We start from the raw sequence: 15,898 nt of genomic DNA, 5'->3' as shown, positions 1-15,898 counted from the left end.
TAACGTGTTTTTAATATTCTGTTGGGAGCTGCCCAGAGTGGCTGCGGAAACTCAGCCAGATGGGCAGAGTATAAATAAATAAATAAATAAATAATAATAATAATAATAATAATAATAGTAATATTGAAATACTTAAGTGTAAATTGTGATGCATGATTTAAGCAGGTGTGCTGCCTTGCCCTGCACATTGCAGGGTGTGCTGATGTCCCAAGACATAAGTGCGCCACTGCAGAACTGGAGGGGGCTCTTCACTGAAAATTGGGGGGGGGGGGGCTTGACACCCAAGGTCCCGCATAGATGGTACCCATGGATTTAAGAAAAGTCACCATTTATTAAAGCCAGCCTGCCTTTCGAAAACAGAATTGAGAGAGCCTCAAAAAACAGAGGCCTTTTTTCAGCTGCACTGACTAAAATGGACAGTCAAGAACTTCAATTAAAGCTTTAGTTAGTCAATCTATTAATTAACATTAGCAGCTCTAATTTTATGTGTTTGAATTTTGATGCTGCATTTAAGTGCTGGCTCCTAAGTTTTTTTTAATAATTTATATTTTGAGCTGGCTGGGACGCAATAAGGAGGAAAAATGGAAACAAAATCTAAAGAACACACATTATTTTGGAGTGGTATTTCAAGGTATAACTAACATTTTAACATGTAATCATTACACTACAAAACTTTAAAACCTTTTAAACGATTTTAATGAATATATAAATAAGAATTAAACACATTTACAGCTTTAGAAATATCACCAACACCATAATTGTTTCATAAAAATAGCATACTTTTTGATTCATGAATCAAATAAAATGCAATTGGAAGTCAAGTCTACAGGTTTTCCCAAGCCTTGTTTGCTGAATATTGTTTTGACATTTCTTTGCTAGCTCACTTTGCTTCTCAACATTTGCATTATCCACTGAAATACCTATTTTTGCTTGAGATCTACCCAGTGACAAGACAGTTATGAATATGAGCTTGAAAGAAAAGTGCTGGATCAGAATATTGGACCGTATGTTCAATTTATCTGAATGGGATCTACGAGTCAGATCCAATGCAGATAACTTGAGCATAGTCTAATATTGAGCACTTTTCTTTCAAGCTCATATTTATAACTATCTTGTCACTGGGTAGATCTCATGCAGAAAAGATTTGTGCTAACACAATACGAATTACTGCTCCCTAGATCTGCTCTGGAGGGTTCAGGGAACCCTCAGAACAGATTTAGGGATGCATGAGGGGAGGAGAGGGAGAGAACATTTCACTGTACAAGGTGAAGTATTATTGCAAAACAAATAAATCCACGAAAATATCAGAAAGCTTCACTTAGTAGCATTCAGCCGAAGATAGTTAGACTTTTACTTGAAGCACCAGAGCTCAGCTATGGCTAATATACCAGGCAGATTCCTGTACAGGCCCCTCCGCCACAATCTGTAGGCCACTTCACACAAGGCTTTCTCTAAAAAGGTGTGTGCCAACATTTCCAAACCTGGTCCCCTCCAGGTGTCTTGGGACTTTCTCTTCATCATCCCTGAGAACTGGCCATACTGCCTGGGGCTGATGGGGACTGTAGTCCAAAACATGCACAGGAGACACAAGTTTGGTGAAGGCTGGTGTACCTCATGTGAATGGAGATCATGTGAACATGTATTGTGCCCTCTTGGGAACTTGTGACTGCTGTAACACAGCTTTGAAGCATAGCAGAAAATTCCGGGGTGGTGGATAATATTTGAGTCCTGTTCATTATTACATTCCTCTTTTCAACCTGTGTAGAAAAAGTATCCCTTATTCATTTTCACCCATGAGAGTTGAAAAACATTCCATTTTCCCCTTGAGCCATAAGCAGAAATTCAACATAAAAAGAAATCACAATCTTCTTTGGTATAGGACTAGGAAGAGATTGCCAGGTTCCCAGCGCCAGCTCAGATTGTTACATGTCTGAAAGCTTGACAGGCTCAGTCCTGCCAGGGTTGCAAATATTTCCTGTGTCACAGAAACGCCCAGAAGGGTATAATCTTTGGTCCAAATGATGGTGACAGACCCACTGTTTTCAGACATGGGTATCCCAATCACACATTTTATAGATACTGACAGGAGCAAACCAGTTATGGCTGGTTTTCAGCCACATTCCTAAAGAGGCAGTTAGCCCAGAAGGGATCTGATCAGTACCTTCAAAGCAGTAAGGAAACAAGCACTTGAGGGAATCTTATTTTAATGCATGACAGGAAAAGAAGACTTGTACCAAGAACAGATCTCCCATAGATCAAGGCACAGAGGAGAGTGACCCCATAAGCAGCACCCTCCCTCCATAGATGTGCTTTACAATCTTTAGTGAGCATTGCACAGCAGTGGAAATCAAATATTTGTCCTTCTGGTAACCAGCAGTGCTACTCAAAATGGCTGCCATGGGAGGTGTGGCGGTTTGTCCCATTACCATGGAGACACAGAGGAATGGTTTCAAGTTAACGGGCAAGGCCCTACTGCTTGAGGGGCACCTTCTGGCGGAAAGGAAGAACAGGAAAGGCTGGGTTTGGGGGATGATGACACCCTCTGCCACTAGGTCATCTAGGAAACAATACCCTCACCCCTTATTTTGCCTGCCCAAGGCCATGTATATCTGCATTTTCCAGCACATAAACCTTCTGGCCCTCCTTTCCTGGCATCACCACATGATTCAGCATTGCCTGCGCCACAGTCACTGTTGGGACAGAAAGGGCTGTGGGGAAGACAAGGGCTACCACTCCTAGGAATTTCTGGGCCATCCACTCTGCCGGCCGAGACTCCTGGCGATCACACAGCAGCACTCTGTAGGAGACAGAAGGAGAAAACCACTTCCTTTCAGTTGTCTGATGTCACCAGGTATCACGGCTGCTCAGAATGGTGACTTCTGGAAGGCAACAGATAACACACTGGATACCTTTTAGAGTACAAGCAGGGAGGGGGAAGCTGCATCTATCACGGGCATTTCTGGAGATAGCAAAATCAGTGAATCATATAAAAGACCAAGTGTATTGGATTCAGGACAGTGAATACAGTAATTTTTCAAACAGGGCATATTAAGTATCTGCCTCAGGCCCCAACATGGAAGCTACAGTGGTTCCAGCATAGGGGGCCATTCACTCCTGCTGAAACAGCAACCCAGTTTATACAGAGGTGGGAGCTACTGGTTTGGGGGTTATTATTTACTTATATTTATCTGTCACTTACTACAAAGAAATTGTCTCCAAGTGACTTGCTTTTATTAAAAAAAAAGCAATATAAGATTAAACTTCAAATACTTCAGAAGATAAAACATTATCAACTAAAAGTGTTCATTCTGCAACAACATGAAAAGGCACATCCCACCTAATGAAATAATAACTCCAATTAAGAGAGAAATGCCTGAGTGAATAGGAATGTCTTCACCTGGTGTCTAAAGGTTAACAGTGAAGGCACTAGGTGCATCTCTCTGGGGAGAGAATTCCAGAGTCAGGGAGCCATCACTGAGAAGGCCTGATCCTGTGTTGCCACCCTCCACACCCCAGATAATGAATGCAGGGTCTAGGCAGGTTAATGAAGGGAAAGGGGCAGCCCCGCAGGTAAGTCAATGCACTGGCATAATCTAACCAGGAGGTAGACAATGGAAGCTAGGCTCTCTTTCTCCAGATGAAGTCACAGCTGGGCCACCAGCTGGAACTCATGGAAGGAACTCCATGCCACCAAGGTCACTTTGCCTCCAGTGATAGGAGTGGATCCAGAAGTAACTCCACGTTGTGCATCTGCTTCTATAGGGGGAGTGCAACCCCATCCATAACAGGTTGAACCCCACCTATTCAGTCCAAGGAACCTCCATTAACAGTGATTCCATCTTATCTGAATTAAACTTCAGTTTACTGGGTCTCATCCTGGTCTAGAACATCCACTTCTACACCTGCAGAAATAGAGTTGCAAATCACCTGCAAATTAATGGCAATATACTCCACATTCCCTTCCAGTGGTTTCATGCAGATTTTAAACAGCATGGAAGATGTTGTTGACCACAAACTTGACATGAGCCTACAGTGTGACGAAGCAGCTAAAAAAGCCAATGCAATTCTGGGCTGCATCAATAGGAGTATAGCATCTAGATCAAGGGAAGTAATAGTGCCACTGTATTCTGCTCTGGTCACACCTCACCTGGAGTACTGTGTCCAGTTCTGGGCACTACAGTTCAAGAAGGACACGGACAAACTGGAACGTGTCCAGAGGAGGGCAACCAAAATGGTCAAAGGCCTGGAAATGATGTCTTATGAGGAACGGCTAAGGGAGCTGGGCATGTTTAGCCTGGAGAAGAGGAGGTTAAGGGGTGATATGATAGCCATGTTCAAATATATAAAAGGATGTCACATAGAGGAGGGAGAAAGGTTGTTTTCTGCTGCTCCAGAGAAGTGGACGCGGAGCAATGGATCCAAACTACAAGAAGGAAGATTCCACCTAAACATTAGGAAGAACTTCCTGACAGTAAGAGCTGTTCGACAGTGGAATTTGCTGCCAAGGAGTGTGGTGGAGTCTCCTTCTTTGGAGGTCTTTAAGCAGAGGCTTGACAACCATATGTCAGGAGTGATCTGATGGTGTTTCCTGCTTGGCAGGGGGTTGGACTCGATGGCCCTTGTGGTCTCTTCCAACTCTATGATTCTATGTGGCACCTCACATCTCCTGAGCACAACCCTCTGGAGATGGACATACAAACAGGACCAGAACCACTGTCAAGTGCCACCACCTACTGCCAATTCAGCTGCTCCAGAAGACTGAGAGATGAAAGAGAACCAACCGAGTCACATTCTCCTGCCTCTGTCCTGACAAAGACAATCAAACAGGATGACCAAGGCAGTTTCAGTCCAAACCAGGCCTAAACACAGGTGGAAATTGGTCTCATCCAAGAGAGCCTGGATCTGGTTAGTGACAACTCCCTCAAGAAGAGCTGGAACGCCCAACAGAATGTTGTCATAATGCGCACTTAGGCACTGTTGGGAGTAAAATGATGCCAAGAGACCTGTTGCAAGCAAGAGCCATTGTTATGTGGGAGTGCTGAACTTGGAACTGAGGCGATCAAGATTCAAATATCTGTTCAGTCATAAAACCCACTGGGGAGGCCTCTGGTAAGCCAGTATCTTGGATTCCAACTGGCTTCACAGATTGAGCGGATTATGCCATAATCTCATACCTGTGATCCTGGGTTTCCTTTGAGATGGAAAGATAAATAGGATGGATTACATCAAGCCAAACTGCCCTTGGAAGGGTGGAGCCATAACCACTATTTTACCAACTTCTTTAATAATACCTATACCAAAGGGTGGTTAAAGGGTAACCAATCCAGGGCAACTGAACTGCCATTATATAGCCCCTGAGACCAAACTGGAACAGTCCTCTTCTACTACAAACTTCGGAAAGTTGTTTCATTAGTTATGCATTTAGACACCTCTTAAGATACTGGAACCAAATTTTTCAAAATGGTTCCTGGGAACAAGGAACATCTTTTTAACTATGTGTGGCTACAATGGGGTACCATTCTGAATCAAGATGGCAGGCTGAACTTTTCAAAACTCAGCTGCTTTTGGCCACTGATTATTATTACCATATTTTTCGCTCCATAGGGCGCACCTGACCATAGGGCGCACCTAGTTTTCAGAGGTGGAAATCAAGTAAAAAAATATGACCCCCCCAAGCTCTGGGAGCAGCAGACAGGCTGCAGGCAGCCTGTGCGCTTCGCCCAGACCTTCTCCCTGCTTTTGCGGGAGGTGGGGGAATTCCCCCATCTCCCGCAAAAGCCCACAGGAGCCACGCACCCTTTAAGGAGTGCACGGCTCCTGCAGGCTTTTCTACGAGGAGGGAGAAGAGACTGATGTGGCCAGTCAGTCCCTTGTCTCTCCTCGGGGAAAAGCCAGCAAGAGTGGTGCGCTCTTTAAAGGGTGTGCGGCTCCTGCAGGCTTTTCTATGAGGGTGGGAAATTCCCCCACCTCCCGCAGAAGTCACGCGCTCTTTAAAGGGGCTGTGCCGCTTCTGCTGGCTTTTCTACAAAAGCCTGCAGAAGCCACTTTAAAGGGTGCGTGGCTCCTGTGGGCTTTTCTACAAGGTGGGAGAAGGGACTGGTGTGGCCAGTCAGTCCCTTCTCCCTCCTGGGGAAAAGCCTGCAAGAGCCGCACGGAGCTTGTGTGCAGCTCTTGAGGACATTTCCCACCTGCCTCCCCCCTGCATTCGCTCCATAGGACGCACACACATTTCCCCTTGCTTTTTAGGAGGGAAAAGTGCGTCCTATAGAGCGGAAAATAAGGTAATTTTTGTTTCACTGGGTGCTGGGCTGCTTGTGTCTTATGCACAGGTTACGTTGGACTGAAGCCTCCTCACATCCACACACTGTGCTTTGGGACCTGCTCCCAAGTAGACAACAAGATGGGAGTTGACTAGTTCGTGCCTGTTGGGAGGAGATGGTTTAAATACATAGATCTGCAGGGGTGGGTCGGTCAATGCACAGAAGTGTAACCCGCCCCCAAGCGCTACTGTGATGTGCCCATCAACCACTCATCAACCCCACAACGGCCGTCAATAGTTGAGTGCTTTTCCTTCTATCCCACCCACACATCCCCAATCTACACACAGACACACAAACAAACAAACACACACTTTGCATTACTTACGCCGGTCTAAAAATGGAGCAACGGTCAAAGCCAACTGCTTGGACCCTGTCCTCTGCTTCACCCTGTAGGGGAAGAGGAAATGAAATATTAGATCTCTCTCACACACATTCATTTACTTACATACAAAAGTTTTATCCTGCACTTTTAACATAGATTCATTTTTCTAGGGTAGTTAACACAGTAATAAGAAACAAGAAGTACAATTTAAAATATTACTGTTATTATACAATGAAACTAAGTCAGCAAATTAAAAACCATCTGAAACATCAACAGCCAATTTAAAGAGTGTAAAATCAAGTTGCTCCAAGTTTTAAAATATTTCACTTTTTAAGAGACTGGGAAAACAACTTGTTTGGATTTTTATCTGGGAGCTAAAATGTATTAGAACTTAGGGATTAAAACCAATATTTTGAATTGAACCTGAAAACTCACTGGGAGCCAGTAGAGTTGTTTCTATGCAGGCAAGATATGATCTTTTTGCCTGATTCCTGTTCACAAACTAGCTGCAGTATTCCATACTGTCTTCAAAGGCAGCCCCATGAAAAGTGCACTGCAGTAATCCAGCTTCAAAATTACCAGGGCAGGGGCAGCTGATGAAGCAATCCTATACAGAAGCAAAATACCGTAAAGTACACCAGATCCAAACTCTGTTCAGGAGTGCAGCTTCTCCTGTTGGAGCTGGCCTAAGCCTGGCAGAAGAAAAGTGAGCCTTTAAAACAGGGTTTGAGTAACACTTCCCTTTTCATCAGTGTAACTTACACTGGATTACCAGGTCATGAAACTGAGCTGCATGGGCTAAGGATCCAACCCAAGCCCCCCCCCTACTCTTGCCCCACCACATCCCTTTATTAGGGCTTACATTGGCTTCGCATCTACAACACACCATATTATGGCAGGGATACTGATCTTGACCACTTCATTTTGAACCACAAACACTGTGTTGCTTCTGGGTTGTTTGTGTGTGTGCGCACGCTCGCGTGTGTAGTGCTGATAGTGTCAGGCCAAGACTGCGGAGACCCAGGTTCAAATTATTCCTCAGCTATGAAAGCTACGTGATGATCATGGACCAGTTACTAATCTCTCTCAGCTAACAAACCCCAGAGGGCTTTTGTGAAAGTTTAATGGTCTGGGGGTGGGAGAGAAAACCCTGTAAACCACCTTGGAGGAAAGGCAATTATTATTATTATTATTAATAATAATAGCTTCTGCTAATATCCAGAATAGCAGTAGAATGAAGAGTAGAGCCTAGAGCCACAGCCATCTGTACATAAAATTAAAACCTAAAACTTGGCATTTAAGGACAGAATTCAGAATAGCTCAGAAAACTGGTATCTCCTCCCATACATTGATTACTTTGTTTTGAAAGACAATTCAAGACCTGGGGAACCTGTGGCTCACCCAATGTTGCTGGACTGCAACTTGCAGCTGATGAGTACCGGAGTCTGGCAACATCTGGAGGGCCAGAGGGTTTGCACCCCAGGACTAGGCTCTCTCCAACAAGACACACCTTAACCCGGAGGTAGAAGAAGCGGCTCGAACTATTGGCCCCTTTGCCTGACTGCAGGACGAAGTGGTGACAGCCACCAGCTTTGGCGAGTCTCGCAGAGTGCTCAACGTAATCACGGTCGACCCGCACAAATCCATCCTGCAGGCCAGAGAAAGTAACATTTATTTGGAAATCCTCTCTATTCCAAAGGGTAAGGGTGACTCAAGCCATATTTAAATACCAATAATTTTCACTCAGTAGGTTGAACTAGCAGGTGACAGCTAGTGCAGGGCAAAACTTGGACTGGAAAGACCTGTGTTCAAGTTGGGCAAGCTAGTCTTTCTCTCAGTCCAGTGTACCTCACAGGGTTGTTGTGAACAAAGAATTAGATAACCTCATGCAACTTGGAAGAAATGTTGTGCATATGTAATAAATGAACAACTCCTAGTGCATCCTCTGCCAAGGTCCCAGCGCTCCCATTTCACCCTCACAGCTCTCAGACACAAAGGAAAAGAAAGCAAACATTAGGCCACACCAAAGTGCTTGTGTGGCTGCTTCATGCACCTCCCATTTCCTTTTACTCCGGAGACAGGGAGCCACTTTTCCTTTGAGAAACCTTCCAGGGATCACATTCCAGTGGCAAAAATGTGCGGAACAAGAGATGTGAATTTTACATTTGCATACTAGGCTAGTTTCTTCACAGGCCACTCTCCATCCTCCATGCAGGCAAGCAAGAAGCAGCACCAGGAGATGTGGCTGAGGGAAGGGGGGGGGCAGCTGTGGAGGGTGTGTGGCGTGGGGAGATGGCCACGGAACCAATACAGGTGCTTGAATGGCTCCTGACCTGAGGCTCCCCATGGCTGTGTGGGCCTTGCCATCTTCCTCAGTTCCTACCACCCACAAAATACTGCCCCGCCCTCCTGCTGGCATTGGTTGCTCACCACTCCGGCTTTGGCCTTTGTTGTCCCCAGGCAGCAAAACCCAACATCATGGCCTTGGAAGGCAGCCGCCGATTCATCCAGTTTCTCAAAGTCAACAACTTCTTGTGACTGGGATGCAGAGCACGAGAGGAGCCAAAAGAAGGAGAAAACAACATGCAAATCTTCAAATTAAAAAAATGACCCACGTGGAGGAATGGAGCTTCAAACAAATAAGTAAACTCACTTCTATCTCCTGGTGTAGCTGTCATCACACTCCCTAGAAGCCCCCACACATGTGGAAGCCAAGCACAGACTACTTATATATGGGGGGGGGAATACATATGTTAAGCGGTGTTGTAACCCCATCTCTCATCCGCTGGCTCTGCCATTCTTTCCTAGAGAGCAGAAATCTACAATTTCTCCAAGGATTGTTTGGCCAACCCACACCTCTCTGCTCCAGACCTCCTGCCAGCCAGCGTGGGGGATTCTTGCAGGGCAGAGCTGGGCAGCTTGTCCGCGGCCCCATACCACATTCTGTGTTGCCCCCAATGCTTCCTGAAGCATCCCATAAGAGTGTCTTCTTTGTTGTTCTTTTGGTTATAAGTTTTACCTATAATATTAATTAATTGATTCCACCTGTGCGTTTTTGTGTAACATTCTGAATACTGTTGGCTCTATTCGGAGAGCAACTTTTATCAGCCAAGCCCACCGTCTTAAGAGATGTCTCTGTGGTTTCTGACAGAGAAATCCAGCAGTAACATCTTGGCATGACAGCCGAGTTATTAAAGAAACACAAAGGAGCATCTTGTTGTATGAAACAGTGTTAATTGGCTGGCACTGCTCAGAAACAGGAAAAATGGACTCAGTGCACCCTGAGGTTGTGTTTCCAGATGGGGAGAGAAGCCAGGCATGTTGCAGGCAGTGGGCTGCCCACCACAAGGAGGATTCAACACAGGTAGCCATCCTTTTGGGGTCTTCCCTTCTGTGGGTGAAGGACTGCACCCAAATGAAAGTAGCAGACCCTAGGTGAGAGGCAGGGAAGTGAATCATAGAGTTGGAATAGACCACAAGGGCCATCGAGTCCAACCCCCTGCCCCCTGTAGTTTGGATCCATTGCTCTGTGTCCGCTTCTTTGGAGCAGCAGAAAACAACCTTTCTCCCTCCTCTATATGACATCCTTTTATATATTTGAACATGGCTATCATATCACCCCTTAACCTCCTCTTCTCCAGGCTAAACATGCCCAGCTCCCTTAGCCATTCCTCATAAGGCATCGTTTCCAGAGCTTTGACCATTTTGGTTGCCCTCCTCTGGACACGTTCCAGTTTGTCCGTGTCCTTCTTGAACTGTGGTGCCCAGAACTGGACACAGTACTCCAGGTGAGGTGTGACCAGAGCAGAATACAGTGGAACTATTACTTCCCTTAATCTAGATGCTATGCTCCTATTGATGCAGCCCAGAATTGCATTGGCTTTTTTAGCTGCCGCGTCACACTGCTGGCTCATGTCAAGTTTGTGGTCAACCAAGACTCCCTGATCCTTTTCACATGTACTGCTCTCAAGCCAGGTGTCACCCATCTTGTATTTGTGCCTCTCATTTTTTTTTGAAGATCTCCCAGGATGAGACACTGCGAGAGCTCCATCCACCAAAGTAGGATGGCGCATGACTAGCCCAAGAGCATCATGAGCACAAATCCAACATGAATAAGCCCTAAATAGGATGCCTGGAGGAACCCTGGTGTGGTCTAGTGGTGGAAAAGTCAGACTAGGCTTGGAGGAGACCCAGGTTTGAATCCCCAGGAAGCTCAGGGGCTTACCTATCTCTTAGCTTAGTAAACAAAACTGTGCACTCTGGCACTTGTCAAGGTGACCGATTGCACCAGAAGCAGTTTAGTCCTGCTGGCCACATGACCCAGAAAGCTGCCTGTGGACAAACACCAGCTTCCTTGGCCTGAAGCAAGATGAGCGCCACACCCCATAGTCGCCTTTGACTGGACAACCATCCAGGGGTCCTTTACCCTTACCTTACCATAGCTTACTCTACATCACAAAGTTGGTGGGAGGACAAAACGGGGGTGAGGGAAAGAGAATCTGGATCTATGTTTAAAAATCAACAATGACTTAAGGAACATTTGCTTTCATTACCACATTGCTGTAAAGTGATCCTTCCAACTTCCGGCGGCCAATGAGGGTAATCTTGGAGAAAAGCTGTCGCCTCAAGAGCTCAGCTAGGAGTTCCTTCCCAGTTTCACCAGAAGCACCCAAGATGAAACAGGTTTGGTTCTTCTCCTGGAAACTCTTCCAGAAGCTCTTCATTTCTTCTGTGCTGGGGACAGTCATGCTGTTGGCAGGTCAACAGAGGTGGCGGAGAGGGGACCACAATCCTATGTAAACTATACACTTACCTGGGGATAAGTCATAAGAGAGTCAGTATGGTATAGTGGTTAGAGGGTTGAGCTCAGACCTGAGAGGCCGGGGTTGAAATCCCTGTTCAGTCATGAAACTCACTGGGTGATCTTGGGTAACTCACAGTCTCTTAGCCGAACCTAATTCACAGGGTTGTTGTGAGGATTAAAGATGAACATACTTCAAGGGACACAGGTGGCGCTGTGGGTTAAACCACAGAGCCTAGGACTTGCTGATCAGAAGATCGGCAGTTCGAATCCCTGCGACGGGGTGAGCTCCCATTGCTCAGTCCCTGCTCCTGCCAACCTAGCAGTTCGAAAGCACGTCAAAGTGCAAGTAGATAAATAGGTACCGCTCCGGCGGGAAGGCAAACGGCGTTTCTGTGCGCTGCTCTGGTTCGCTAGAAGCGGCTTAGTCATGCTGGCCACATGACCCAGAAGCTGTACGCCGGCTTCCTCGGCCAATAAAGTGAGATGAGCACCGCAACCCCAGAGTTGGCCACAACTGGACCTAATGGTCAGGGGTCCCTTTACCTTTACTTCAAGGGAAGTCATAGCACTGCTCTATTCTGCCTTGGTCACACCAGGAGTCCTGTGTACCACAATTTAAGAAGGATATTGACAAACTGGAATGTGTGCAGAGGAGGGCAACCAACATAGCCAAGGGTCTGGAAACCAATCCTTATGACGAATGGTTGAAGGAGTTGGTAATGTTTAGCCTGGAAAAGAGGAGACTGAGAAGAGATAGGAGAGCCCAGAGGGGCAGTGGCCCTGGGCAGGGATTTTTGAGGGTGCATGAATCAGATGCCCCCCACAGGTGCCGTTGGTGCAACGCAGCCCGGTCAGAGGAACCAACGTTTGCGGAGAGGAACACTGGGCCACATGGGGGGCACCTGTGTGGGAGCGCATGGTTCACACCCACAAGTGCAATGTCAGCTGGCTGTGTTCCCCGCTGTGCGGCAGGTAGAAGGCGCAGCGCAACCCTGCTTGGATCTGGGGTGGGGTCACTCTGGCAGGATTGACGGCAAGAGCTGGGGTGCCATGGTGGGCTCCTTCGCCCTCCCCCCTGCCTTGCACACATCCCTCCAGCTCACATGTGCCTCCCCAGGCGCCATGAGCTCATAGCTCATGAAACGTCACGGTGATAGCCACCTTCAAATATCTAAAGAGCTGTCATAGAATCATAGAGTTGGAAGAGACCACAAGGGCCATCGAGTCCAAACCCTGCCAAGCAGGAAACACCATCAGATCACTCCTGACATATGGTTGTCAAGCCTCTGCTTAAAGACCTCCAAAGAAGGAGACTCCACCACACTCCTTGGCAGCAAATTCCACTGTCGAACAGCTCTTACTGTCAGGAAGTTCTTCCTAATGTTTAGGTGGAATCTTCTTTCTTGTAGTTTGGATCCATTGCTCCGTGTCCACTTCTCTGGAGCAGCAGAAAACAACCTTTCTCCCTCCTCTATGTGACATCCTTTTATATATTTGAACATGGCTATCATATCACCCCTTAACCTCCTCTTCTCCAGGCTAAACATGCCCAGCTCCCTTAGCCGTTCCTCATAGGGCATCGTTTCCAGGCCTTTGACCATTTTGGTTGCCCTCCTTTGGACACGTTCCAGTTTGTCCGTGTCCTTCTTGAACTGTGGTGCCCAGAACTGGACACAGTACTCCAGGTGAGGTCTGACCAGAGCAGAATACAGTGGCACTATTACTTCCCTTGATCTAGATGCTATACTCCTATTGATGCAGCCCAGAATTGCATTGGCTTTTTTAGCTGCCGCGTCACACTGTTGGCTCATGTCAAGTTTGTGGTCAACCAAGACTCCTAGATCCTTTTCACATGTACTGCTCTCAAGCCAGGTGTCACCCATCTTGTATTTGTGCCTCTCATTTTTTTTGCCCAAGTGCAATACTTTACATTTCTCCCTGTTAAAATTCATCTTGTTTGTTTTGGCCCAGTTCTCTAATCTGTCAAGGTCATTTTGAAGTGTGATCCTGTCCTCTGGGGTGTTAGCCACCCCTCCCAGTTTTGTGTCATCTGCAAATTTGATCAGGATGCCCTTGAGTCACAAGGATCCAGCTTGTTTTCTCCTGGTCTGGAGGGCAGGACGCAAACCAAAGGCTTTAAGTTACAAGAAAGGAGATTCTGACTGAACATCAGGAAGAACTTTCTGATGGTAAAAGCTGTTAGAAAGTGGAAGGGACTTTCCTTCCTTGGAGGTTTTTGAGCAGCACTTGGATGGCCATCTGCCAAGGATGTTTAGTTGAGATTTCTGCAGGAGGGGTTGGAGTAAATGACCTTTGGGATCCCTTCCATCTCTACTATTCTAAGAATTTAAGAGCCTGCTGGATGAGTTGAGAGGCTCATCTAGTCGGGCATCCTGCTCTCAGGTGGCCGTAGGAGGACCTTAATGCAACAGCCTTTATCTCCCCAATTGTCATCTCAGCAACTGGCAGTCAGAGGTTCACTTCCTTTGACAGTGGCAGGAGAACAAAGCCATTGTGGCTCCTATTCACTGACAGGCTCTAATCTCCCTGACTTTGCCTAATTCCATTTCAGAGCCACCCAAGTTGGTAGCTAGTGTGAAATTTTGTGGCAGCTAATTCCATAGGTGAATTGTCTGTCTTGAATCTTCCCATATTCATTCCCTCTGAAGTCAACAGGGATGAGTAAAAAAGGGGAAGAGAACCACCATTTTTTTAAGCCTGTCAAGAAAACGGGACAGTCAATTGCAAGGTATTTCATTTTCTTTCTTTTCTTTTTTTAAAAGAGCATTCTTTTGAAAGCCTCTATCAATATACTGCATGACTTTTGCATCTTGGGCAGGCAATCCTGTCATCCTATCCCAGCATCGAGGAAACTTTGCTCCTCCAGATGAAGGCTGAATTCCCACCGCCATTCCTGCCCACTGGGGCTGATGAGAGTGGGAGTCCCCCCTCACCTGCACTTCCCACCCCTTTGCTACCTTACCATGTACACCACCTGGAGCTCCTTGGAGGAAAAAGCTGCAATATAGATGCAACAAACAAGCATGCAAACATGCAAGCAAACAACGACATCATTGGAAGCCCCACCTACTTCTAAGCGACTTAGATCCTGGTTTAAGAACAGACATGATTTCAAACCAGATACCAGTGCTGGTTCATAGAAGTGCAGAGTCTGAAGGGATCCCTGAGAGTCATCTAGTCCAACCCCTCAGCTCCTAGATTCTAGAAGCTGTCAGCATGCGACAGTGGCCCCACCCCAGGTGAAGGTAGCCAATGGGTCTCAGACCCTTGATGAGTTACGGAGTTCCCCTGCATGTGAAGACAGGCTCTGGGCGGAAGATATCAAGAGTGGGCCCAACCCTCAAGCCCCTGCATGTGCAGTCGAGGGAAGTGGGGGTCTATGGGGCTCCTCAGCCTGGGAAGGTAGGAGAAGGAAAACTCTGGTCCTAAACCTCTGCTGCCATGAGGGTTATCTTTGGAGGAAGGAAAGGTTAAGGAGTAACTCCTACACAAATCCTGAGGGGCGTCCCCAAGACGGTGAGATGGTGCCTCCTGCAAAGCAACTCCTGCGGGTGCCAACCACATGGCTCTGCTTCCCTTGGCACATCAGTTCGGCTGAGAGAGGCGTCTTGTTCTCCCTCCGCCCACACTGACTGCTAACACAGCGCTTCGGCTTCACCCTCAGAGGCGCACTCCATTGCCCCCGCCCTCTTCCGCCTCCCCAGCTCCGCCCCCGCGTCGCCAGGTGCGGCCGCGCATTGATCGCCCTTGGGGGCAAAGGGCGCCGGGATCGGGGCCCCGGGCAGCCCCGGCTCCTGCCCGCAGACCCCCCTCCGGGGGGCGCCCCTCGGGCGCCTCTCCGGGGGCAGCTTCGTTCCCAAACCCCTTCCCGCCCCCTTCCCGGGGCTGCGCAGCCGGAGAGCGGCGAGCCGAGCGGCGCGCTGCCTCCCCGCGCGCCCCGCCACCTCCCGCGCCGCCCGCCCGCCACTCACCGAAGACAAACCGCCGCCGCTCTTCCCTTTCTCCGCCGGGACGAAGCGCTCGGGGACGCATGCGCACGTGCGCGCCTCGCGCTCTCCGCCTCCCGAGCGGGATTGGAGAGCGGCGAGGGACGCCCCGGGGCCATCTAGTCCACCCCCGCAAAGCCAGGGAAATGTTTCGCGGCGAAGATTCAGGGTGAGCTGCGCAACCTCCCCGTCGTGTTAATCTCGCGACGTCTGTGGGCTGATGCGTGTTCGCTTTTACTTGGGGTTTATTCTTCCTTTATCGTTTGACTGGTCCCGGAAACGCATTTGCATCGGAGAATGAAATCTTACCAAAATGATCGCAAGCCTTTGCCCCCTCCCAAGGAACTTTTTTTTTGGGGGGGGGGTAGGGCAGGGCGAGGCCAAAGGGGGGGGGCAGCAGGGCAGCTCCCCCCATCCACAAATATTGTTGAAGAGCATTGAAAGT

General features: G+C 47.8%; 1 protein-coding gene and 1 long non-coding RNA gene across 6 annotated transcripts; one reads left to right on the top strand and one right to left on the bottom strand.

The window, feature by feature from the left end:
• Window positions 1-679: 679 nt before the first annotated feature.
• On the bottom strand, window positions 680-15,484 carry HTATIP2 (HIV-1 Tat interactive protein 2; the record flags this gene model as incomplete). Of its 5 annotated transcripts, none has more annotated exons than XM_081900911.1 (6): window positions 680-2,797; window positions 6,646-6,707; window positions 8,153-8,290; window positions 9,073-9,180; window positions 11,196-11,455; window positions 15,439-15,484. In XM_081900911.1, 5 exons carry the CDS (start codon window positions 11,388-11,390, stop codon window positions 2,581-2,583), a joined length of 720 nt encoding a protein of 239 aa, XP_081757037.1. In that variant the 3' UTR covers window positions 680-2,580. The 5 variants fall into 5 exon arrangements, with proteins under 5 accessions (XP_081757037.1, XP_081757038.1, XP_081757039.1 ...); XM_081900912.1 differs by lacking the exon at window positions 15,439-15,484 and adding an exon at window positions 14,956-15,085; XM_081900913.1 differs by lacking the exons at window positions 11,196-11,455; window positions 15,439-15,484 and adding an exon at window positions 7,222-7,249 and having other exon boundaries at window positions 9,073-9,320.
• On the top strand, window positions 4,983-9,308 carry LOC309364140. Its single transcript, XR_014165750.1, has 2 exons — window positions 4,983-5,109; window positions 9,103-9,308. It is a non-coding gene; the product is annotated as an uncharacterized lncRNA (long non-coding RNA).
• Window positions 15,485-15,898: the final 414 nt, after the last annotated feature.

The sequence above is a fragment of the Podarcis melisellensis genome (assembly GCF_964234715.1).
Source record: "Podarcis melisellensis genome assembly, chromosome: 2".
NCBI lineage: Eukaryota > Metazoa > Chordata > Lepidosauria > Squamata > Lacertidae > Podarcis > Podarcis melisellensis.
Note: the sequence above shows the minus strand (reverse complement) of the source record. Positions and strands in the feature narration are given on the sequence as shown.